The sequence below is a fragment of the Urocampus carinirostris genome, chromosome 10 (assembly GCF_059441175.1).
Source record: "Urocampus carinirostris isolate Australia breed hairy pipefish chromosome 10, RoL_Ucar_1.0, whole genome shotgun sequence".
In the NCBI taxonomy this organism is placed as follows: domain Eukaryota; kingdom Metazoa; phylum Chordata; class Actinopteri; order Syngnathiformes; family Syngnathidae; genus Urocampus; species Urocampus carinirostris.
The window spans coordinates 16,419,498-16,446,672 of record NC_142358.1 but is presented as its reverse complement, the minus strand read 5'-3'; the positions used below and the strand labels follow the sequence as shown (position 1 = coordinate 16,446,672).

Here is a 27,175-nt window from a genome sequence, read left to right as displayed (position 1 = left end):
CAATATTTTCCCGTTCAGGTACTTTGTAACCTGAAACTTTTCGTATGTAGGGACATTTGTAAGTTGAGGTACCACTGTATGTTTGTGAATCGGTTTTATTATTATTTCTTGCCACTGTCTGCTAAAAGAGAAATTTTGGCAAAACCTGAAGAAACTCAAGAATCATTTGTTTTTTGTGTGTGTGTTCCAAGAAAAGAAAGACAAGACAACAGAGATCTGTTCGATAAGCGTTTTTTTTCTTTAATCTCAACAGCAAGTTAGCTTATGTGTGGTCGACAACGATGAGGGAGCGGGAATATAGAAACGTCGAGTTCTTGTTGTTGTGTTTCATTAAGGGGCGAAGTGCGTTGGAGTGAAAATGAAAGTATTGTATTGGCTACTACTTCTTATGGTTTCAGTCTTCACCTATGCACAAATATATTGCTAAAATACTTTTTGTGTTGAAAAAAAAAACATTGTTGAAAGCCACTAAGACGGCTCTTCCTGACAAAATTTTCGAGGGCCTTTGGTTGTCTTGTACCTTTATAAAAACAAAAGTGGCACAAGGAAATGGGAAAAGGGGGAGGGGCTCAAAAAGAACCAAAATACTAACCACGATGACATCATCACCGTTACTGAAATGTGAAAAGTAAAAGGCACACAGAATACAAACACTACTCGGTCTAACTAATTTATACAGTTTTTTCAGATAAAGGTCGAGTGCGTGTCCTCGGCCTTCGCCTGTGGAAATAGTCTCCGCCCCGGGAGGGCGGGGTCACCCGTGATTGGTCGACAGAACCTGTCGTTATTGCTAGCAAATGTGACAATGACTTAAAAGGTGCTCGTGTTCGAGTGCCGTAAGTAGTCTATGAGACGCCCTTTGAGAAGTACATCAAACTAGCTCTCACATATGCACAGCTATACCCTCTTCCAAACAGTCATACCCATTCGTAAACACTACTATACCTTTTCATTCTTACTACTATACATTCTCACACATACCACCACTCTCACATATATTACTATGCTCTCTCACATGTACTATATCTTAATGCGGTCACACACATACTACTATATTGCAAACAGTCATACCCATTCGTAAAAACTAATATACCCTTTTATACTAACTACTATACTCTCTCACATATAATTACTTTTCTCTCTTACATATACTATATCTTAATGCGGTCACACACATACTACTATATTGCAAACAGTAATACCCATTCGTAAACACTAATATACCCTTTCATACTAACTACTATACTCTCTCACATATATTACTATTCTCTCTTACATATACTATATCTTAATGCGGTCACACACATACTACTATGTTGCAAACAGTCCTACCCATTTGTAAACATTACTATACCCTTTCATACTTACTACTATACTCTCACACATATTACTCTTCTTTCTCACATATACTACATCTCAATGCGGTCACACACATACGACTATGTCACAAATACTACTATACTCTATACTATATATTATATGAACGACTATACTCTCATACACACAATAGTACTCTCATTCACTTGCTATGGGATATAACCCATGTGAATGAGAGTATAATCCTTAGTAGTGAGAGTATAGTAGTGTGTGACAGTATTAAGACCTATAGTGTATAGTAGTATTTGTGTGAAAGAGTAATGTGAATTAAAGTATAGTAGTGTGTGGGATAGCAGAAACATATAGAGTAGTATGTGTGAAAGGATAGTGCCTGCGTGTGGAGGAGAATATAGTAGTGTGAGAGTATAGCAGCGTGTGTACTATACTTATGTGCTCAAACATTTGTACTCACACTATTATGCTTTCACACTCATAATACTACTATTCTCTATATGCCTGAGTATACAAGTGTGTATACTCTCACACATACTACTATAAACTCAAACAAACACTATGTTTTCACACACATTCTCCTATATTCTATGGTGTGAGAGTATAGTCGTGTGTTTACGAGTATAGTAGTATGTGTGAGAAGTAATTAGTATATATGTGAGATTGTTTTTTGTATGATAGTAAAATAGTGTGCATGGAAGTGCAGCAGTGTTTGTGCATGGGTATGACTATGTCCATGTGTGACTACAGTCATGCATATGTGAGAGTCTGTTACATGTGAGAGCAAGTAGGATTTACGTCTCAAAGGCACTCTAATAGTCAACTACATGTGGCTTATTATTCAATATGTTTGAGCAGGGACCAAAGAAAATTAAGGCCAAGCTAAAGAAAAATGGAATTTTACAACAATATCTAAAAAGGGAAATAACCATTAACGCTTAAAATACCGCAGTGGATTCATTCTTTTGGTTTTGGTATCATTTTCACCTTTTTATATTTGCTCATTCTGTTTTTAATATTAGACACCTGCAAAGGAGATTGCATAGGATGCCAGTTGTTTTGGACTATTATTGTGCAGTTATGAACTGTTTACATCATTGACAGGGTTGGTTTATTTTGACTTTTGGAGGATTCCAAAAAATGCATATACTGCCAGGGTTGGTTTGTTTTGTCGTTTGAACAATTTCAAGGAAGAGTGCTTATAAGGCCCCAGTTGGTTTATTTTGACTGGGATAGGGGGGAGGTGGTTTCTATTTTTGATTATTTGCGATAACTGCTAGCATCATTACCACTGTTGGCCAATTATGTTGCTGATCTTTGATTCGAACACCCTTACAATTTTTACCCCGTTATATTTAAAAAAAAAAAAGGGGGGGGGGTCTCTTTAGTTCAGGTTGGATTTTTACATCATGAAGGGTTTTGTACGGTGTTCTCCTGTTCTCTTTGAAAGTTTAAAATCCATAGATATCTTTTCTCGCTCTTTCGGGCATATACCAAACTTAGTTATCGATTTTAGCCTAAAAATGTAGCATCTAACATCCTTTTTTCAAAATGATTTCCTTTTTTAGATATGTTATTCGCAAAACAGAAATCCAGTTTTTTTTTTAAAACCTAAATCTTTTTTCCATTATTTAAATTGGAATTTTTTCTTCACCAGATTGCCTTTTCAATCAGTTTAGCTTCTTCTAAATTATATATGGGCTCCGAAACTGAAATAGCCCCTGGTTAGGGGGCGTATATGTTTGTTCTAGGCTTACTTTGCATTATTTTTCCAAGCAGAGATTTTTTTTTTGAATCACCTGTTTACACTTTACTGCTAATAACTTTTTTTCTTTCAGCTTGACCTTAGCAGCCTCTGGTGAATAAGGGATGTCTATTGCTATTGCTGCTACGGTTAGTGTAATTCTGACACTTGAATTTAAAAAAAAAAAAATTCCATTTGATTCGACCACACACAAAAACCTGTGGGAAAGATATTTCAACTGTCCTTATCAGTCGCAGTGTTTGTAGAACATGAGGAAAAAAAAACAAAAAATCTCTTGTCGCAATGCCGCCTTCGCTGCCTTCCCAAAAAAGTGGTAAAGCGTGGCGTCATCCCTTACATTCGTACACCGAAAAGCGTCTTCTCTTTTTCAGTCACATTCTTCCGACTTGTGCAACAAATAAAAACCGCGCTCTCATTAGAGCTGGCCGACCAATCGTCTTCTTCATGATTATTAATATTGCTTCAGTATTGCCACAAAAAAATGTAGACTAAAAAACTTTCTGCGTACTGGGGCCCTCATTTAGCACGAGCCGCAAATCAAGCGCTCCCCTTTTCAGTAGTGTCGGTTCAGTAGTTGCAAAGGGAACGCCGAGAAGAAATGTCTCGTCCTACCGTCGGAACAGCGTTGGTGTCAACGTCGCGAGCCATCAATACGAGCGTCGTTGCTAGCTTTCAAAGCGATGCCTGACATTGTGCTCTATGATAAATGAGGGCCGTCGGTTTGTGTCCTCCTGAAAAGAATAAGAGTGTCCACAGTCTACAGAAACGTGTCCAAAAGCGACTTGTTTTGTTGTCCTTTGTGAGCAGAAGAACAACACTGCCAGTGGCGTGCCGTTGGAGCGCTAAATACTTGGCTTTTCAAGGTCTGTTTGTATGTTTTTAGCTAAATTCATTCTTATAAATTCAACACCCACGAGTGTTAATTCAACCTTTCAAATTTGTCTTTCATGTACTTTTTCTACAATGAACTGATTTTGTTTTAAACCTCCAACACTCAAAATCATTAAATACTATATATCGCGCACCCCTGATTGTTTAATAGAAAGCTGTAAAAACATTTTTTTTTTATTCTTCCTCAGCTCAAATTTTGCAGTTGGATGAGACAAAATTTAAACCCGGGTCGCGACAGTGACAGCACCGGATAGATATCACATGAAAAGGCAGTGGTTGATTTTTTTTGCCAGGGACCAATGTACCGTTGTGCATTTCACATGTTACATTGACACTACTTCTATTCCAAGCACTGTAAGTGACAAATTTGTCATTGTAACATGTGAAATGCTGTGGCACCATTACTAAACCCTGTGCCTTTTCACATGTCATAAAAGAACGTCTCTCCACTGCTTCATCTGTGCCCCAAGAATGTTTCGAAAGCTATTTGAATCACTTGTGGTCAAGTTGTAAGGTGTGGCCGCTCTCAACGCTGCAACCCGGGTTCTATTCCCATTGCAAACGATGTTTTGCAATTTTAATCGGCGACACTTATTGACTGATCAATCATAGCACTATTATATGCCGTACGTTTGTAAAGAGCCCAAAGGTTATACATGAAGAAACATTGTAACTCTTATCGTAGTCTCAATTTCATGCCCTCGATAGCCTTATAGTGCGGCAAATGCAGGTAAATTAAGTTTGAGACACCTGCTTTTGGTACATTGCAGTGAATAAGCAAGAATCGACCTTGTGGAAAGACTAATCAACGCTCCAACAGCCTGAGAATGGTCATATTGGTGAGGTTTTGAATTAAGTGCTCAAGCACGTTGCCTCTGTGCCACAATTTTGTGCTTTTGGTTGCTGTTCAGTCCCTCTCAAATCGTTTCCGTGTCGAACGCTGCACACGGATCACCATGTCTGTCCCGGTCCTCTTTCCCGTAGCAGCAAACCAGCAATGGCACCAGAGCAGCTACACAGCGCCGTGACAAAAAGTTCCGATTGCGCCGGTGCGGAGGAGAGAGGGGATAGGGGGAGGGCAGGGCTTGGCCTAAAGAGGGATTTTGGTACTGTGGATTTTCCCAGTTTACTCCCAAGTATGAAATTCAGTTTAGTTTCTTGTAAGAAAATAGGCCCCCCCGCCCTACTACGCCTCAGGATCTCCGTGCAAAATACTGTACAAAACAGAATCTCCCCGGCCTCTAGTTGACCAGCACAAATCCATGCTGTGAGTCCACTGTCTCCATCATCTCGCTGTCCAGAAGCGGGTTCTGCAGGTCGGCCAGAAGCGCGCCCTCAGGCCGGCCCTGTTTGCCGGTGACCACTGCCGGGGGCTCCTCGACTTCCCCCATAGCGGGCGGGGGAAGCAGGCCCATGTCTAGGGGGTACTCGTACGAGCCTGGGGGTGGAACTCCGGCAGAGGGGCACAGTGCTTGCTGCTCCAAGGGATAACAAAAGCCGAGACCAGGTGCTGGCGTTTCATGAGACGACTGGTGGAGCGGGTGCAAAGGGTGGTGTTGAAGCTGAGGGACGGGGGCCAAGTGCTGGGCGTAGTGGTGGTGGCTCATATAAGGGTCATAAAGGGGAGCCTCTCCCGGTTCCAGAAGAGGACTCAGGCTGTGCGGGTGGCCGTATGTCGGTGAAGCTTGCGGCTGCGACTGAGGTTGGTGGCCGCCGGCTAACATGAGGGCCCCTTGGGGCGTGTTCTGGGAAGCTGTCTGGTCAACAGGGGCAGCACCGGCTGGATAGGACCCTTCGGCGATCTGCATCTGATTGAAGTAGACGGGCAAGCCCAGACCCTGCGACTGCTGGAGGTACAGCCGCTTCTGGTTCAGTCTGTGAGGACACCAACAAGTTAGAAACTAGGACTGTAATGAATAGTCAACGCTGTCGAAAAAATAAGAATATTCCACATGAATATAAAATCTGCTGAGTTGCTAATGCACAAAGCTTCCTTGTTTTGAGATGTAACATGAATGACGGCGGTTTATGTCAAGTACGCGTGGAGAAACTTCTGAAGTTCTGAAGCATTTTAGCCTGGATACGGTCAACAACTGACGTAATATTGGGAAAAGAATACCCGATAAGTAGTCAGCCGCTGCCAGACCAAAATATTCAACGGCCGACACTATTTGTTGGACCGATTCCAATCTTTTATATAGAATGACTTTGTCTATGCTAATGCTAATTAAATTAATACTGAATGACAGCAAATGACAGAGTCCGCAAAGGACTGTCTTAATCGTGGCACGTGTTATTTTTCCTAAACATTTCCCTGCCGCCAAGACTGCGATCTTCTCCATAGGGACAGAGGGAAAATTGTTCATCCATTCATGTGTGCCACTTATTAGATGACGTCAATTGGCTACCAAAGGGGGTCATAGTTACTCAAGCCGTTTACCTGCCCGTCATTGAATTTCTTCACTTTGACATTTATAGCACTTACAGTACTTGCTAAGTTTGCAAAGCAGACCTTGCATACCATGGCAGACATTTAAAGAGAACAGCCGGACAGTTAAACGAAACAGAGTCTGACTCGCCTTGATAAGATTTAAGTAACCATCGAGCTAGTATGGTTTAGATGACGTGCATAGTACTCATTATATGCGTATATTTCGCTAGAAAGAGTGCATAGCCGTTATGCCTGACAAATGTATTTGAAATTGAATGAATGCAGTCCAGGGAACAAGTCGGTTGTTGAAACATTACAAATGTCAGTTGTTAAAATGGTTTGGTGTTAAACTGATGAGAATTGTTAATTTATTACCAACTTGGCAGTTGACCACTGAATGCACTTCATAAAATGCACATACTATTCTTGGTAAATAGGGATAAAAAGTTGACTTGATTTTAATTTCTTCTTTATCTTCCTGTCCCTAAAAAGTGGACTGATGTTTATTTATGGATTTATGTCTCTAGTGGCCGAGCACTGTGCCTTATTGGTTTAAGGCATTTTAATTCATTTTTGTACAGATTTGCAGTATGTTCGATAAAAGATGTATTTTTCCTTGTAGCATTTTTTCTTGTGTCATCATTTGCCACAATTAAACCAATTACATGCTTAATTTAAGTAAAAAAATCCTAATTATCCAATTATTCTACCAATTGTTTCAATAGTCAGTGACTCTTCGACTATTAAAATAAGTCATTAGGTGAAGCCCAAGTAAAAATACCCCCGCACACACTGCCGGTTCACCATTGGATATTTCATCTGGATGTCACTATACTAAAATTAGAAGTTAAACAACCTCCTCTTCCAGGAACAAATATCACAATGTCACTGTTAGATAAACGGATATGGATTATTTGAAAATAATAAAACTGAATTACAAAAAGGCAGTAAAACTGCATGTGCCAACTAGTCAGCTAATGATTCACTGCCATTGACGATAATGAACGCCAAATATGTTAACTAATACTAAACTAAGACGGAAAGATTTTGGTTTCCTTCGCAATTGAGGGTTGATTATAAACAAAGTCTTTATTCTATAGAATTCTAAGATTTATTAGAAGTTAAATCAAGAATTTAATCTGAAGTTGTATTTTTAGACTTAAGTGAACAAAGATATAACAGTTAAAATATTTTGGTAAAGCACCTTATTTTCCTTTCTAAAAACAATTTTTTGGGTTTGTGTTCCAACGGAATAGACCTTTGCCATTATGGCAATGATTCGTCTGTTTTATATTTGTGAATTAAAATCATTCAAATTGACCAGTAAAAATATATACAACTATAATTAAGTATTCCTTCAATTTCCGTGGTAAATCCATTCCATAACCACCCAAATTAAATGAATTTCCTTGAAATAGTAACTATATAAATGCATATATAAACTATGGCGCAACACAAATAATATATATATTAGAAAACAAGAAAATCGTAATGGAATTATTTTCTTTAATGCAATGACAGATGCCATACAATCTGGATTCATCACAGATCAACTGAAATATTGCAAGTATTTCATTGTTTAAATAATTCTGACCTTAAATATCCCATCTCAAAATATTATCATATTGTAAAAAAGAATACTAGTAGGCTGTAAGCCATCATCAATAACAAAAAAATGATAAACGACCTGCAATATTTCACTTGACTTGTAATGAATCCAGAATGTACGAAATGTTTGTTTTTTGAATTACATTATAGAAAACAAATAACTATTAGAATATTCTACTCTTTCAGTGGAATGTTAGTCATCGTTTCTGGCAAGCCATGTACGAGCACAACTTGTACAAAAAGAGGGGATGCAGCAATGGAGCAAACTTTTGAAACATACAAGCACAGTACTTTGTTGATTTTGGCGAATTACATCATACTTGATAGAATGTAAAAAGTTAAAAGCAGAAACGATGACTATTTGCATAACGACGCCATTTTGAGGCATTTGTATATCATTAATAATACAAATGATTCCTTCAGATAGCTCCAATCAGCTTCCAGGTTCCCCAATTGGTTTTAGTGTACTGGCATTCTTTAAGTGAAGCCAGAATCCTGTGATGTATGCAAATATCCGCAGACCTAATAGAAAAAATCTGCCATGCACAGGCGACTCAAATGTTGAACCGTGAAATGGCAAGGTAATACGATACCATAAACTATAAGACAACTTGGAGTATTGTTAGAAAAATGACTTGCCTGTGTTCTTGCAGTTGTTGCTCTAAACTCCGGGGTGACTCCTTACAGAACATCTGGCAGCTTGCAGGACTGTTTGCCAGAACGCTGGACTAGTAGACACAAGAATCAAAAGAATTCTATTAAAAAAGAACTCCACTTTATTATTTAAACCTAAATTAGAGAGGACTTCCCTAATGAACATGAGTTTTGTCTTAAGCGACAACAAATATACAAAAAGCCTTGACGTCTGAACATTGAACATATGGAAGATTAAGTAGTGCGTCAATGCTTGAGTGACACTACTTTTTGAGAGTCCATTTTTCAAGCCAAAAGTTGGATGTTAAAAAAAAAAAAAGGAGAAAAAAGTGTGAGGCAACAGCTTGGCAGGCAGTGAACAGTTCTTTAAAAGAGGCCAAGTACTTGCATCAAGCTGTTTACTCCCACTCACAATTGAGCTTTACGGGACAAAACAAGGACAATTAAGTATTGTGTATTCAACAAATTGTCGGATCTTTCTCCACTTGGAGATACAAAAACACTATGCAAGAAGCCAGAGGTTGATAGTTACGAGTTACATTTACATGAAAGTTTGGGGACATGTTGTACTTCTAGGAGTACTTTTAAATAACAATTTTTTACTTTTACTTGGGTAGATTTGTGAAGAAGAAATGTTGCTCTTACTCTGCTACATTAGCCTACATTGAACCTGTTACCAAGTAATGTAAATCCCCTCCACGTAACTACACGCATTTCTCAGAGTCCTTCGCCTGCTTTTGTTCTCTCTGGTGAGAGCCACTGTGCAGCACAAGCCCACCCCATTTAAAGGGGCACGGTCTCATATTCAGCAAGTGGCTGTTTTAAAGCAAACTATGAGTGTGATCGGCCATGGAGTTTAAAGTTAGAGAAAATAACTATTCATAAGTCAAACTTGGACTGTATTAGTGAGAATTTATCTATTTTACATTTTCAAAACGTTGCTATTTTATTGTTTATAAGTGTATGTTGTGTTTTTTTGCACTCTTTTTGTTGTCCAGATAAGAGGCACATTATGCACCTTTGTTGTTTTTCCCAATCCTCAAAATAGTTAGATTTCTTAATTGCATTTCTTTGATTTTATCAAAACAATTCAACCTTCTGTAATTCATTATTAAACTTAAGGCATTATCATACAACGGAGTAGTCACGTCATTCTCCTCAGGATGTGCTCCATCAATAGGCTAATATCGATAAAAACAGCATATTTGCCTGTCCCTAAAAGAAAAGACAAGTGTTGGGTTCATTGTGAAGCTTATATAAGGCTTTTCATTTTTTTGTAGCTCCTGACAATTTTTTTTTAATTTTTTCGGTCCAAGATGGTTTAACATTTTGGTTTGCCGAGCTCTGGGCTAGCTTGTTGTTCTGCCCACAGGGCCTGTTAAAAAAGTACTTGGGCTTCAAATGTGAAAATGTTGACCTAATTATAATTCTATTGTTTATTATTGTACTTGAATTAACCTTGATCATTTGTATCTATCTTTAATTAATGTAATTTGTTGTCCATTGGATGGATTTTGCTGATTTGAAGATCTGATTAGATGATTGTTTAAAAGAAAACAATCAATAAATAAGATAAATGATAACGTTAATGGGTACTTGAGTAGTTTTTTTCACCTACTACTTAGTACTATTTTACTTTTAATCTGATGAATTATTTGGATGACTACTTGAGCAATATGATTATATATTACATTTCTATTCTATAGCTTATGAATGACCAATATTTCTTGTTGATATGTGTATTACTTGTTATTATAACATCCATTGCAGCCAGGTCATCCTGGAAGGGGGATGACTTCATGTGCGGTCCTCCCTTCTCAAGGTTTTTGACTTTTTCCTTGCCCTCATGGAAGTTGTAGATCAAGAGATGGTGTAATAATAGTCTGCGTTTTAGGCAGCCCTTTGAGACTCCTTGTGATTAAAGGCTATAAAAATAAACTTGACTTGAAGTAACAGTACGTTTACTTGAGTACATTTACTCTTCCCACCTCTGTAAAAAGCCACCTAGCAACTTGGAAAACAACCAATTCAGAGCATACATATTATTGGTTGCAACACAAAGCATGCCGATCCTACAACAAGGATATGTTCCTTATCCTCTGAGAATGACAACTGAAAAGGAGCAGCACAAGTCTGCTTATAGTGCCCTTATTTAACTTGAAAAATTTCCAAGCACTTGGTGAATGCGTATGTGTTTCTCTCTCTGGAATGTATGACAAATCGATTCATTTCAGCGGAAGAGGCTACACAGCAAAAAGTCCGTAAAAAGGAAAATACTCTGTTCGAACTAAGCTTAACCTGTCTCCCTGGTAAATATTTAAGCTAATAAAAATAATTTGTTTGAATTTTACGGACAATAAGAAAAAATGTATCTTTAAATTGCTTGCTAAATTATATACTATCGTTTTGCTCACATTCAGAACTGGCATATTTTTTCATATTAGGCAACATTTTTTTTAATAGAAACCTAAAAGATGCCATTGGTTGTTATGTATATATATATATATATATATATATATATATATATATATATATATATATATACATACATACACAAATAGTGAAAACGAATACTTCCAGGTATTGAATAGCACAATCCTTTTAAGTAATATTGATCACAATTTATCAATAGAATAAGATAATAAAAAGAGCTTGAAGCAGAAAAATCTTAAACCTAACAAATTATAAGCCAGTGAAATTTAAAGAATACACTGAATAAACAAATTCTGACCTGATAAGCAGAACATTTTGTTTAGTTTTATGTATAAATGATCTTATTTTAAGATATTTTTTGTTGTAAGAAGTGAAAATGATAGGTTGGTCGTTGTGGTTGTAACATTTCTCAGAATTCACTGTGTGAATATAACTTGTTTTTATATTCCTAAATATAAAAACAATCTTTCACACACACACACACACGCACGCACACGCACACGCACACGCACACACACACACACACACACACACGAAGTAACGTTTCAATAATCAGTCTTATTGCATCTTTTGTACGTTTATCAGTCTTGTACTCTTTTATTTTTAAGTCGTATTTCCGGTGTATTTATCTGTTTTCTGTGTGAAAGAAGTTAACTAGACACACAGGGGCGGGCAGAGTGGCCGGAGACCTGGCCGGGGCGAGTGTGGCGGCCCAGATGGGCCACCGGACAATGCTAATAAATGTATTTACCTTAATGCTTGTTTTTATTTGTTTAGTTCTGCCAACATAGAGTTTATATAAGTTTCAACTTTATCAAAAATAAATACTGAAAAAAGGCAATTTGTCTTATCTAGCAAGAGATGTTTTTTCTAAACTTCAACAATGAGACATTTGTCTTTTTTAACTTGAGAATAAGATTCACCAAAAATGCTAAACTCTACTAATCAGTTTATTCCGTTTTGAATATTGGAAGAATGCAAAGCAGATTGCATAGGATGACAGTTTCTTATTTTGAATATTATTGCTCACTGTTATTTGTCGTTTTGACAATTAGATCATTGTCGCTATCAGCCAATCATGTCGCTGTTCTTTGCTTTCCCCACCCCTAAGGGCTGACCTGTTTTTTTCGTAACCTTGAAGAGTTAATAAAAAAAAAGGGGCACAGGGGAGTGGTTTAGGACAGGATGGAATTCTCTTATCTGAGACTCCTCTTCCGGCCTCCTTGCAAGTTCAAATCCATTGAAGTCTTCTCTTTCCTTTTTGGACTGTCTAATAAAATTTAAACTTAACACATACTGAAGACAAACCAAAATTTGGAGTAAAATTTTGTTTTTTTTGTGGCGTATATTTACTGCAAATCAGTCCAACTAGTTAAGAGGTGTGTTCCATTTAACCACCTGCAGACAATGGGTGAGGTACTGCGTCTCCAAACTCTGTCGACGGGACAGGATAGGCTGTTGCGGTCCACCTTGGTACAAAGTCGCTCCTTCCTGTTGCTTGGTTGCATCAGTCTTCCAAAACAAATATTGCCGAGTTAAAAACAGGATAATGTAAACTCAAAGACGTTGTCGCTTGCTTGTGTCGGGTAACAAAGCCCTGTCAGGGCCCGGGTGCTCCCTGGTGTGTTCTAAGTGGATTATCTATACAGTGCGCTGCCAAAATGCCTTTGTGTCAACTGATCAGACAGATGCCTCATGCTAAATGGCATGTTCCGCAGGGATTACATATTAGCGGGTGGATGAGAGCATATTAAAAGGATGATAGGACCCAAACATTGAATTACGAAAGACGGGCAGTAGGGATCTTGTCAGCTTTGGGTAATAATTGTTTGTTTGTGTTTGTATTAACTGGAAAACACATGAATCTTGTTCCCGTACAGTGTGTGTCATTGGGTGTGCATGTGTGCTTGTGATTGGCCGTTTATTGAATGCCACTTTCTGGTCTGGGTACGTCTGACAGCCTCTGACAATGGCTGCATTCACTTTGGTTGAGGCACTAGGCCCCGAAGGGACGAGACACTGTAAACAAGCCTCCCTTGGCCAGCTCTTTTGGGGTTACACAACAGCCAGACTGCCTGTTTTTGCCTCCAATTTCTGAGCAAAATGAGGGTGAGGGTAGTGCGAGCATGTCAAACTCAGTTAGGCTCTGAGGCCGGATCCAGATTTTATGTTCTCAGGTGGGCCGGATCAGTAAAGAAATGTCACCGCCAAATATTTAGCTTTGTTTTTCATTGCTATCTTTTATTATTCAGCCAACATTTGTAGCCTTCCCTGCAAAATTATAAACAAAGATAAAAAGGGGTCTTTTCTAAGCACAACAGATTTCTTTACAAACAATGTAAAATTATTTATTTATTTTTATTATTATGTTTGGCATTGGATGTGCTAACAAACAGTTCATTTTAGCAGTTGAATAAATGCAGCTTATGATCCGTACCAACTCACGACACTAAATGAACTCAAGTAAGAACTATGAATAAAATATGCTTGCCTCAATTGCCGTACTGCTTTTAAATAAGAAATACAAGGTCAGAGTTTGAGCAGTAAACAAGAAATAACATCCGATATAACTACCAGGCTGGGCCTGCTTAAGCGGAGAAAATACTGCACAATATTGTCTTTAACATGAAAACAGACAAATCTTCTCTTTAAAAAAATAATCCGTGCAAACAAGTCATCCCATCACACTCCCCCCCATCTCTCTCATGCCGCTCCTGCAGTCTACTTGCAGCTGCTGCTAACTCCTGAAACATCAGCTCTTTGACATGTTTAGTGTCCTCTAATGGTAGACAGGAGCATTTTGGTTTGTATTTATTTAAAAAGAAAAATCATACAAGGAATAAGTCTGTCATGTGTGCATGCTTGTGTCCTGATTATCCGGTGCCACTGACCTCCAGGAGGTTGTGAAAGTGTTGCTGAGGACCCGGGGGCCCCATGGCGGCACCTTCATCGGAGCCCATCTGCTCCACCAACATCTGGACTTTGTTCAGCTCTAGGATGCCTTTGGTCCTGGCCAGGTTCTGGAGATGCTGTCGAAAGGCAACCAAACCTGCGCGAGAACACGGAGTGCATTTGGAAATGAGGTTTCATAATGTCCCCGAGCGCGCGTCACTGAGCCGTTGTGGGCGTGCGCATTTGACAGTGTGTATGTGTCTGATAAGAGCCATCCAGCGGTGACGAGCAAAGGCTGCAAACGATAGGCCCTGACTCACTGTGGTGGTGGGAGTTATTTCTAACGCGAGTCAGCAGTCTGACGCAAAAGAATCCGCCGCATCAACTCTCTCTCCCAAAAGAGGATTAAAAAAGGGAGAGAGACAGCGAAGACAAACAACAACTGGAGGCACGTATTGCAAAAACAAATGCTGTCAAGCAGTAATTATACATTGAGCTTGGTTGAAGTGCATGGCGCTTAGAACGTATGGGCCAAGACCAGGAATTAGGAGAGTGGATGTTTAGAATTCTCTACTCGGATAGCCCACCAAGGTTTTTTCTTCTGTTGGCAGCAAGAGGCTTAAGGTGTAAATTAAATATTGGTGTAGAATTAGGTGCAGCACGAGAAAATTCATGAAGTTGTTCCAAATCGTTTGGATCCTTATTTGGCCTTAAACTACTGTCTCCTCTTGGATTCTACCAGTTTCTAACATAGTTATCCATCATCTACAGTAGGGCTGTGAAAAAATATTGCATCACAATTCCCCCCTTAAAAACAGTTAAAGAAAAATGCTCTTTCTGAACAAGTTGTTTATAAAATAGCCATCCATCCATCTATCAATTAGCTGCGCTGCTTATCCTCAGTACGGTCGCGGGGGTGCTGGAGCCCATCCCAGCTATCTGCGGGCAGTGGGCAGGGGACACCCTGAACAGTCGCAGGGCACACAGAGACAGACAACTCACTCAATCATTCACACCTAGGGACAATTTTGAACCGGTCAATTGACCTGACATGTATGTGTTTGGAATGTGGAAGGAAACCGGAGTGCCCGGAGGAAACCCACGCAAGCACAGGGAGAACATGCAAACTCCACACAGGAAGGCTGGTAGCTGGATTTGAACTAATGACCTCAGATCTGTGTCACGCACGTGCTAACCACTGTGCCGCCGTGCCGCCCATTAAAATAATCATAATAGTGCAAAATACATCTGGCAAAAAAATCATAAATAAAACTAAATCTTTATAAATGTAAACATTATACTAAATAACAATATTTACAATTTGTTAGTTTAAACGTTTGAGAGTCAAGGCACAGATTTCTTTTTTTATTGACGTCTCCAACCACAAGACCCATCAAAATGAATTCTCATTTCCACCTTGTTGTGAAATTGTCAAGAAAATGTGTAATGTAGCCTAAATTAACATCAATTGTAGCTAGGATGAATAGTAAATAATTTTGTTGAATATTTTTAATCTAATTGAGTAACACACTAATTTTTTTACTGTTTTTTCAAGCTCCTCTATAGTTCTTTCCTACAATGACATACTGTATATACAAACTATACATTTAGAATAATCTGCCAGTGAAACCAATTTATTTAATATGAGTAACATTTTCTGCAAAAAGAACAATTTTATTTATTTATTTGTAAACTGATCAGTCTATTCACAAATTAAAATATTCCCATGAACAGTTAAAATATTATTTAATAACTAAAATGTTGCAAAAAAAACATTTCCTCTACTACTTCATGCGCTCACTAAAAAATATATTTACTTGACAGTGTCACAATTTCTGCTAACAAATATATATTGTTTCATCCCTATTTAGTTTAAATTGGATATTTTCCCGCAGCACCAAACAAGCTCTGCACATGTTGAGAAATACTGCCATAGACCATCTAATAATCTGTGTTTTCAAACTCATGATCATGTTCGTCTTTCACGATCCAATATTGTCCACTCTTAAGTATTTCACGTCCAATTATGTATTGCAGAGATGCAAACAAAAATAAGAGGTAGACGGAAAAGTAAGACGGGCTTAGCGAAAGAGGTGGGTGCAGGGGGGAATAAGGCTGACTGTACAAGGAATGATAGAAAATGGGGACATATGTGGGCTGAATCTTTCTAATAAAAGTCAGTGATTCACTATGTGAATCACAGTCATCAGAGGGCCTCAGTAGAGGACTTGATAGAGAGGGAGGGTTAGAAAATGGGATGGGGTGTGAACAAGAGTGTGAGAACGAGGTTCTTTATAATCTGCTGGTATGTGCACATATGCAATATATGCCTTGCGGGTGGGTGCACTGTATGTGCAGGTAAAAGTGTGAAGTAGCAGCTGTACCAGGGGTGTATTAAGGATGATCCTCCTGTTTGTCAAAAAGGCTCAAAATAAAGTGGTAGCTCTACTTACAAATGTAGTGACATTGTGTAATGAAAACATTGTTAATTTAAACACTTTTTCTAATTGAAATGAATTGAAACGAGATTAATTGGTTCAAAGATCATCATATGCAACCACATCCCCATTAAATCAACTGCCCTGTAGGTACACTCGTGTTCAGTCCATGTTCAAAAATATACCACGTTGTATATATAAAATAAGAAATGTCTAAAGGAATGCCAAAGATAGTTAGTGTACAGTACAAAGCTTTATTAGCCAAGAACAGTTAAAAAACTACAACAAACAAATGAAAATTATAGATTTTTAAAAATCAATCAAATGTTTTGTCACACTTTTCCATTCACTATACCGGTTTGGTCGCTGGACGCAAGAAATAGCGATCCAGCAATTGTTGTTTCTGTCAAGATCTTGGAATGTTTTTAAATGTTTTAGAAAGTATTCATCGAACATCTCTATTGACCGTTTGCCATTGGCGTTATCGGGATGTCTTTTTGTGACAAAAGCCCAGTTTTTTTCCAGGCAGGAAAACGCTTTCTTGATTTCTGCTGTCAATAACTTGATCGTGTTCTCAGGGAGCCCTTTTTCTCATATCAAATTCATAAAAACCTTTTCTATATATTAATTTATTGATGTTCTCTGGCTTGATATAACAGTGATACCAATTGCCACTGTTGCAGATTTTAGGGTTTTCTTGTCACAAGAGCTTCACTCGTATTCCCTCACCTCCCACTTTCATATTTTGCATTTATGTTTCTCCTTTTCGATCGAAAGTAGAACCCTTACTTTAATTTTATCTCCTCTTTTCGCAGGACCCATGGCCTTGAAACATAAATAATATTGCAATGGTGGAAGTGTTTTGATCCGTGGTGGGTGCAACCAATGATTTAACGGGCTAAACCATTTGTCAGTGTAAGTCAGGGGGGTTGCAAAGGTCACACCTAGCTTATAAACAAGGCAGGGCACAGCTGGCACATACCTTTAGTGGTAGTCGTCACTGACTCCGGATAATAAAAAACTGATTGTGTAGGTAGATTTTAGTCGGATGCGAACTTCAGATACCGAAACATTTGTAAAATGGGTTGATCGTAAAACACGGTACAACTGTATGTTATGACACCATCTATTCTCAGTCAAACTTGTCTCCTTCCACACCAGGACACAATATCTGTAAGGCAATCTGTCTCAATATGTCTGAGCTCGCCTTTGTCACGCACGTCACCAGCATAAAAGATTTCCAGATACCGACCTTGCGTGAGCGACGTGTCAGAGGCGCGCCGTCCTTCTCGGAAGCTGATGGGCGAGCGGTTGTGGGTGTCCCTGTGCTGCGAGGTCAAGGCAGCCATTGCCGGGTTGGCGGGCCGGGCCCTCAGGAAGGACGTGGGGGGCATGCCGGGGGCTGGGCTGTTGGTGGTGAGTGACGGGGAGTCCTCAAGCAGGCCTAGGTCGCTCTGCATGGAGCCCATGTCGTAGCCCATGTCGGAGTCCACGCTGCCCATAGAAGGGTTGTGGCCCAGAGCGAAGAGTTTTCCTGGTCATAAAAATGGAAACTTCAGGAAAGTCTGACATATCATAAAAGAGGTGCCAATGAATTATTAAGTGTAAGTGTATAACGCGCACCCATGTAAAACGTGCACCCCTAATGTTTGATCAAAAATCGGTATTGCGATTTGTGTCAGTTTTTCTCAACTCAAAATAAGCATTGTAAACAACAAAGCTTAGTTTAATAGGTGTGGCTTTGATTAACTATGAACTTGAGGTAAAATCAGCCTTAAAAAAATCCAGCCTGACCTGACCTGACCCGCGAGTATTAAAGTCCGGTCTAGCCCGGGCCCAACAAATGAACTTGATTTGAGAGAGAGCGCCTGAAGCGAACCAAAATTTTCACATTTTATTTGTGAGGACATGGGAGGAAGAAGGGTGATTTGGGCCAACTACACACCACGCTTCTCTGTGTCCGACAGTTCAGACAGGTGTGCATACTGTACTGCGCAAATCCTCCACAAAGAAACAGAAACACATAACAAATGACGAGTGAATAATTAAAAAAAAAGAAAAACGGAAGAACAAACAAGCCGTAGAACAAATAACTTATGGATAACAAAAAAATAAGCAGTGAAATAATAACAAAAAAATAGGCCCAAACCCAAACTATTGGTTGACATTTAAGGCCCGACCCAACCCAAATTGTGGGCCCGGTTGGCTCTCAGGCCTAATATCTTACCTCTACGATGAACACAATGTCAACATAAAATTTACAATGTATTTAATTACAGTTCTTTAACGTCGGATTCGTCACCAGATACACCAGAGAGTTGTTTGCCTCATCGTGCTTTTTTGCATTGATTTGCATCTTTTAACTTTCTGTTTTCTCCATGATGATGAATTGACTGAGAAAATAACACCCTACCCTGGTTGGACACTCCCGGTTGGTTTGTGACCTCGGAGAGGGTGTGCCGCCTCTGGCCGAAACGAGCCGTTAGATAAGCAAGAGACATGTGGGGCGCATCCTCCTCCGTGTCAGGCTCTTCGGTCTCTATGCCCTCGTCAATCGACATCTCCATCATGTTGCTAGGAGATGAAGTGGAGGACTTGCGGAGCACAGTGATGGGAGGCAGGGGGTCCAGCAGGCAGCCGTTTACCTTAAAAAGGTGCACAATATACATGTGTTATTTCATTCATTATTCAAACAGACAAGTGTGGAAAAACACATACAAATTGGTATATGAGCGATCTTTTCCAAAAGTCAGACCTGTTGATCTAGTCTAATGCTCTGCCTTCTGAGATTCTATCTGCAACCTCAGTGGAAGCTTAAAACACACTAATATTTATTGGTTTATGAAAGCTGTTGACCTCAGAAAGCTGTCAACCGGACATTCGGTTGTTGCCTATATTTCATGTTGATGATGTCTGTTTTTGAGTTTTTCCTTGCCTTCATGTGAGTTTTATATCAGGGGGTTGTGCAATGGTAGGCTGTACAGCTCTTTGAGATTTCTTGTTATAATGGCTATACAACTACTTTATTTAAATTATACACACTGAACCACTTCACATAGCCTATCCATGTATGTTTTTTGAAACAACATTTTAAATGACATATTTGCAAAGCAATTAACCAACAAGATGAGAGATACGCCTGGTGGAAAACTCTGGTTTAGTTTTTTATTTTGAAATCTGCCAGTCAACAATCCTCAAAAATAAGTAAATGGTAAATTAGAGGATTAATAATCAATGTAACCCAATTTTTAGCGTTCTATTTTGGAAACTTTGGGTTTACATTGATCGAGCAACAGGAAAGCTTTTGTCAGGATAAACCAGTTTCTCCAAATATTTAATTAGGAAATATTTTTTTCCTAATTACAAATTTGCAGATTTTTTTTTCTTATTTTAAATCTTATTTTTACTGTATTGATGAAATATTTCAATTTTTAAATTGTAGTGCTGTAACGTAAAATAAATAGAGAAAAACAAAACAAACAAAATAACAAAATTTTCTAACAATATTGCTTCTTTAAGGATTTCTTTTGTAGAAAAGTTTAATAAATTGTATTCAATACAAAAAAATAATACTTAAAATGAGAAGAATTATTATACAGGGCGGCAGTAGCTCAGGAGGTAGAGCGCTCGTCTTGGGATCAAGGGATCCCAGTTCGAATCCCGGCTCGTCCGTGTTACATGTTGAAGTGTCCTTGGGTAAGACACTGACCCCTAATACCCCCAATAAGAAGGTTAGCGCCTTACATGGCTGCAAGGCCGCTATTGGGAAATGTGGAGCACATTGTAAAGCGCTTCGGGAAGTCATTGCTTGTTACCGGGTGAAAGTGATAAATGGGACCAGATCATTTCATTTTATTTCATTTACATTTTAATAAAAACATTCAAAAAACAGAACTAAAAATGTAGTCGAATAACAAAAACATTTTTTTAAATAAAATTATCTGCCAAAGGAACATGATTATTTGCAGTTTTAATAGAAGGGAAGCAATTTGATGTGATTTAGGCTTGATGCTGCTTTTAAAGAATGATTTTAAACTCTCAAGTAGCCCTTGAAAGGCGTTCAAGTACCCCTGTTTGATAACCAACGGTATAGACAGCAAGAGGGCCCAATTTTTCCTTTTGTTTCACTAGTAGACTCAGATTTGAATGCTGTATCTCAATAGTCACGCACACACAAACCCCATGAACAGACACAAAAGAAACGGGGGACACCATCGCTGAGGCACGGCTGATGAGAAAAAGAGTGAGAAAAGTGACGCAGGTAAAGAATAACTGAATTTGGCTTAATGGTATGTCAATAAAAAAAGTTTAAAGAAAGTGTTCTCATAAGTGGTAGAGCGTTGCAGCTTCCTGTCCATGTGTGTTCACTCGGCAACACATTTGGTCACATCATCACAGGACAGCTTACATAACTGCGTTCCATTCACGCGGATAACAAACACACACCACCGTCTCCCAGACCTGCACTACTAAACACACACATCTTTATTTTTTTTTTCCTGGCAAAGCCGCTAAAATGTGATTGCGTGTGTTGTAAAATAAATTTTGGAAAGTGATAAATGGGACCAAATGTGTGCGTTTTGCTCTAAAAGTGTGTGAGGCAGTGAGACTCGAACAGTCTGCCAGCTCACCACAGGCCAGCAGGAAAAATGTCACTGCCTGTCACAGATAAACAGGAAAAAAAGTCTATGTGTGTGTCGGGTACACGCCTGCGTGTTAAAGCTATGAGTGCGTCTGATACAGAGAGTATGCAGGACGGGCAGCTGTCCTGTCTGATGTTTGCGCTAGCTTGGAGCTTACATAACAGGACAAATCATCTGAACTCTGGCAGGTTGACGAAGCAAGCCAATGCGGGAGCCCTCAAAGGAGCGGGACGTGCACGGCTGCTCGTGCGTGCGCTCTTTTGGCTCACAGGGAGTGAGCTTATCAAAACGAATCACTGTCAGAGCGCATCAGGATAATGTTTCTGGACATTCTTTGGCAGCACCATAATGACTGTAATAACTGCATTTTCCATGACCAAAGCCAGATGTGATCGGGCTGTCATTTGAGGTAAGGGAACATGTGTGCAAAACACGCGAGTTCTGAAAACACGCGTGTACCGGCCACTAAAACCTGACAGAATGAACAAAATTTTTACTTGCAAGTAGTAAACATTCGGATGAAAATCACAAAATTGCTGATGTTTGGGTTTTGTAAACACACATATAAATCAAAATAAGCTCCTATTCAGACGGCTAATATTTAGCAACTGATCAATAAGTCTCATTACTAAGAGTTAAGGCTGCAACGATTAGTCTACGTTGTCGACAAAAATCACTAGTAATCGAAGAATGAATTCTATTGTTGCCAGACATGTTTTTGCAGCAATGTCAGGCATCTTATCTGATTATAATCCCTGCAAAGTTAATCATGCACAATATCATCTCTGTATTGAGTGATAACATACAGAAAAAGTGGCGTCAACATCAAGTACGCGTACCAAAACTTTTAAGTTTTAGAGCATTTTAGCCTGGATTTGGCAAATAAAAACACAACTTTCAAAGTTTGCAAAGTGGACCTTGCATATCATGGCAGTACCTCAATTGTGTAGGAACATTTAAAGACAAAGCACGTCAGATAGTTGAACGAAACTAAGCCCGAATTGCCTTGGTAGAATTCAAATAACTTTCAAGCCAATACGGTTTTGATGACATGCATTGTACTTTTTTACGCAGATATTTCATTATACAAAAGAGCTAAAGCGAAATGGCTGACTGTGCCTATAAAACAATTTGAATTTAAATGCATGCAGTCCAAAGTACAAACGTGGGTTGTTATAACATTCAAAACAAGAAACGTAAGTTGTTAAAACCGTTATTTCAAACTGTTGAGAATCTTTTGTTACAGACTTTGCAGTTGACCAATTAATATACTTCACTAAATGCACATAATTTTATTAAATCAATTGTTATATGATTATTTTGACTAAACGTTTCAATAATTGGTGACTACCAGACAAATAGTCCCAGCCCTTTAAACAGATTATTCTAATTGGTCCAAAAACCCAAATTCTGATCTCAATATCCCTTTTTTTTGGGACCTACTTTGGGCGTGTTGACATCCTCAGCCATGAAATTCTGCTCCAGGGCGCACGTGGGCTGAGTGAAGGTGAAGGCATCAGAGGGTGCTTGGGAAACGGCGGGGGATCGCAACAGACGGACCCCCTGGGGGATCAGGCCCACCTGGGCTGAACTGCTTGTCGTCTGCACAGAGAAGTGAAAGGGTGTTATGTGTCTTTCTTCAAATCACAGCTGTCACCTCTCTAAGACTAATGACACCCAGAAAAATGAATGAGTTTGATTTCAGAATTTTACGTGCAATAACGTGGGTTAGGAGACAAGAATATGAGTAACAATGTTATAAAGATCAAAGCTTTGAAGACAAGCAGGTGGAGCAGATAAATGAACGGGTCAGTCTTCTGCTGGGTGCATGTGTGAAAAAGGGGCTTTGATCAGAGGGTTGAGAATGTCATCCATGGATTATTCATAAGGCCCTTTGCTACCTTGGCGACTGTCTGCTCGGCGATGGTGCTGGGCCGGCGTTGACGCGCATCCAGCCTCTGCTCTACCGGAAAACTGCAGCGGTGGGCCTTGAGACGCTCCACCAGCAGGTAGTAGATGGCGGCAAAGTGGTTGTAGCTTTTGTTCTGGAGGGACTAGAGGAGATATATAACATACAATTACGTCACTGTGACAACTGCTAACCTCCCTCTCTTAGGAAATCAGTCAAGATCAGGTCAATATAAGTTCACTTGTTTGAACGCCATGATCTGATTCCTATTGAAATTTGACCTGAAATGTTATGGCCTCATCATTTACTATATTTCAGGGCTCGGAAACTTTATGGCTCTTGAGCGAGGTATGGCTCTTATCAAGAGTACATCTGGCTCGGAGATAAAATAAAGGCCATGCAAATTTTATCTTTCTCGTTCATACTGTAGTTTATTAAATGCAAAGCCAAAGCAACACAATAGAGCTATGGTTCGGTCCAGAATATATAGGGACGAGTCCCAACCACAGTTTACAGTCACGGTGTTACACCAACAGAGCCTATTTTGGATGTAGGTCTCTATGAAAGCTCATTAAACAAAATATGTCCACTGTTGACACTTTATGAAGAAAACCATCAGAGCATACTGTTAACACCTGAAAACACCAGTCAAGCACACAAAACTATTTGATTGGGTGGACTTTAGGGCTGGGCGAATCTCTGCACACATTGTCTTACACTCTCGTCCAGCACCCTCTCACCAGGTATGGCTCTTTTCATGAGTACATCTGGCTGGAAGATATAATTTCCTTGTTTAACGCATTAGAGTGAAACATCCTGTTTCCAAACCTAGCAGCAAGAGCACTGCAGCACTTTTCTACCTTCAAGTATGGTAAGAAGAAATGTCAGCACCATTTTTTCCTCATCTCATAGCCAATCAGAATACACATGCGAGTGTGACGTCTGCCTTCTACCATTTACTGGATTTATTTGCAAGCGTAATCTGCGCAATTTACGAAAAAAATGACGAATGACATGAAGACTTTTAAGAGGAATGTTTGTAGATTTAAAAGATGTCAAAGATTTGCTTTTTTGAAATAGGATGGAGAACAAATTATGACCACTTGATTCTGAGGGAAAATCTATGGCCATGTCACATAGCTAAATGTAAATGCATCTGTATCATTATCATTTGCAGTATTATTATTTTTTTTTTACATTTTTACAAAAAAACTCTGCACGCACTATGTTTTGAAACAATATTCACAACCAAAATGACAGTCAACTGAACCTCAGTCATAGCAAGATAGTTCCTTGTCTGTTCAACAGGGAAATGGAAAAAACAAGAGTCTACTTTGGTACAATCGAAAAAAGGAAGGGATCAAAACTTAAGTGAGGCTGCGAGATTGGAGTACAAGTCCTGCAGCGCTCCATAGTGTATGCTACTTGAGCAACAAGAAAAACATTTGAGCTAATGGCCCAGCAATAACCTGTTATTCCTTTTTTCCAGTTGCATCCAAGCCAGAAGCAAAATTCTTTCATTACCCAATTGTGAGACCTTTGCAGTACTGTAAAGTGGGTACTGGTCTACTGAGAGGTTTTCTGCCTGTGTCTGAAATCAAAGGCCTGTCATGGGTTTCCATCTTGTGACAACAGTAAACAGTTACATTATTATGTTACTTGTTTGATCTTCTATATTGACTGTGTCATAAGACTTGGGATATAGAGTCAGATTCTGCCTCCAGGATGCTCTTTTTTTATTGAGCAGCTCGACAGGTTAATTATTGTTCTCATGAGTACTTTTTCTTTACAAAAGGAAATAGTACATTTTTGATGGCATTTTTTTTCAACCCGGTTTCAACCCGAGTTTTTTCAACAACTCTAAAAGAGCTAATTTTAAAGAACATTTTTCTGATCTGAGGAAAAACAAAATTCAGAAAATCTGCCAGATATATTTGTTGATTTAGCTCATTTTAAGGATTCTTGGTTAAATTATATTTCATACCAACCATTAGATTAGTTGGTAAAGTTTGCCGCGGCCGATTTCAAACAAGCACGATTTTTAAATGTATTTTTATTCTGGAGAAGTTTTGTGTGAAAAACAATCTACTGCTTTTTAATGTCAAAGGTTAAAATAAATGAACATATTAAAAACATCCGTCCATCCTCTGCGCCACTTTTTCCTCAGTAGGGTCGGGGTGGTGCTGGAGCCCATATCCCAGCAAACTTAGGGCAGAGGACAGGGGACACAACAGGTTGCCAGCCAGTCACAGGGCACCCTGAGATTGGTTACAACCATTCACTCACCCTTTCATACCTAGGGACAATTCGGAACCGCCAATCAACCTGCCATTGACTTTGGAATGAGAGGAAACCGGAGTGCCCGGGGGAAAGGCTCGCAGGCATAGGGAAAACATGCAAACTCTGCACGGGGAGGCTGGTTGTTGCATTTGAACCCTGGACCTCCGCACCGTGGGGCTGACGAGCTCACCACGTATTAAAGACATACCTTAAAATGATCATGGGACAATTGGGTGAGATTTTTGGACAATGTGTCCAGCGTGAACAGTTTACAAATAAAATGTATGTTGCTGCTAAATTTACCTCAATAGTCTTGTGCTGGTCGATGCCGAGGCTGTGCATCAAACGAATAACCTGCTCGCTGTATTCACCCACGCCTGTCTCGCCATCGGCAGGTACGGGCTGCTGGTAAAGGACCGGCCGCTGCACAGGAACATCTAGCGCCATCCACTTGTGCTCTTTTATCTGTGCTACAGACAGACGCTTCAAAGGATCCAAGACCAACATCCTGCGGATCAGATGTTCGCAGTCTGCGAAAATACAAAATCAACGGCAATGAGGATTTTCATCAAATTAACTAGGATGTACTTTCTCAAAATTAAAGCATTCTTTTCTTTCTCAACTCCTTTCAAATTCCTTGCGGTACAAATTAAATCTCCTGACCTCTCTGTTAATGGCTAGATGAGATTGACGTCAGACACAGCTGGATTCTTAACAGGATTAAGATTCCCTGTCTGCATCCCCAACGCCTCAACTGTATTCCTAGCACGGCACTCTGAGTAATTCTCACCACTGCTGGGCATTATTCAATATTGAAACATAACCTGGCATGTTTAAAGGCCACTTTAAAAAAAGCTGTTAAAATGATGTATCCTATTTTTTGGAGTCTAAAGCGCACCTTGAACCTCCACATTTGCCAGATATTTGAAATTGCAGCCTTTTTGAACTGGAAAATATGGTGGATACAATTGGAAATGCATAGTTTCAATTAAATGATGCTGCATACAGTAACCAATTATGATTAAATTAATTTTAGTGGTAGAACCGGACATCATACTGTTTAGTATATAATCTATAAAATAATTTATTTAAATTTTAATTTATTTCTATTTTATGAAGCCTCTAGTTTTAATTCAATGGGCCTTGGAGTCCAGTGTGCCTTATATGTGAAAATATTTCACAAAGGACCATTTTTTTGGGGGTGCATCTTATAATCCTGTGCGCCTTGTGGAAAACACAGTACTTTGATGACATGAAGATTGCACACGAACATTATTCATTCATTGTGAATTATTATAATAGAAGATACTTAACTATTTTAGTTTGGCTAATTGGTGCAATTTTAAGATGCAGGAAAGCGGGGTATGAGCATCCATTAAAAAAGTGTTGGGAATAACGCAGTTCAAAATACAATTCTTTCAGTAACAGGATAATCTAAATTTTTAGCTTAACGCGGTTACAGTTACTGACAGTCAAAAGCCATGCGTTACTTTGGCTGCAGAACACCGACGAAAATGATATAGCGTAATTCAGTTATTGACTCAGTTACTTTTTGGAGGAAGTAACTATAACCAATTATTTTTTTTAAGTAACGTGCCCAACACTGAAACATTGCGGCAATATTTCAGAGCAACGCTGGGAAATCATCAAACAACATTAAGTCACGAAAATGTGGCATTCAACTAAGTTATAGTAGTTAGAAAACATGGGTAGCCGTTTTTTTTTTGCACGAGTAATGACTGTTCACTTTCTGTTAGGACTGATGAATGAGAGCCATGAAAGCGCCCAGTCTTAACCACAGTAGTACCAGTTGTATAGATATTCGAAAAAGCAGTAGATTTTATCACATTATCACAATAATTTTAGTCACGCTGCTGATGGACTAACACATTACAATGACAA

At 39.1% G+C, this 27,175-nt stretch overlaps 1 protein-coding gene and 1 long non-coding RNA gene across 3 annotated transcripts in view; one reads left to right on the top strand and one right to left on the bottom strand.

The window, feature by feature from the left end:
* Nucleotides 1–215: 215 nt before the first annotated feature.
* Nucleotides 216–27,175, bottom strand: part of sik2b (salt-inducible kinase 2b) — a 67,066-nt gene continuing 40,106 nt past the window's right edge. The window contains exons 7-15 of one of the 2 annotated variants that reach the window (XM_088345240.1): nt 25,577–25,803; nt 22,986–23,138; nt 22,528–22,686; nt 18,855–19,086; nt 17,694–17,975; nt 14,003–14,160; nt 12,510–12,623; nt 8,664–8,752; nt 216–5,860 (exon numbers count right to left, since the gene is read on the bottom strand). In XM_088345240.1, coding sequence (XP_088201366.1) covers nt 5,227–5,860; nt 8,664–8,752; nt 12,510–12,623; nt 14,003–14,160; nt 17,694–17,975; nt 18,855–19,086; nt 22,528–22,686; nt 22,986–23,138; nt 25,577–25,803 — 2,048 coding nt within the window. In that variant the 3' untranslated portion in view covers nt 216–5,226. The remainder of the gene's footprint in view (nt 5,861–8,663; nt 8,753–12,509; nt 12,624–14,002; nt 14,161–17,693; nt 17,976–18,854; nt 19,087–22,527; nt 22,687–22,985; nt 23,139–25,576; nt 25,804–27,175) is intronic. The other variant, XM_088345241.1, reaches the window with a different exon arrangement.
* LOC148357923 (uncharacterized) lies at nt 18,993–25,884 on the top strand. Its single transcript, XR_015851484.1, has 4 exons — nt 18,993–19,095; nt 21,273–21,493; nt 25,294–25,506; nt 25,669–25,884. It is a non-coding gene; the product is annotated as an uncharacterized LOC148357923 (long non-coding RNA).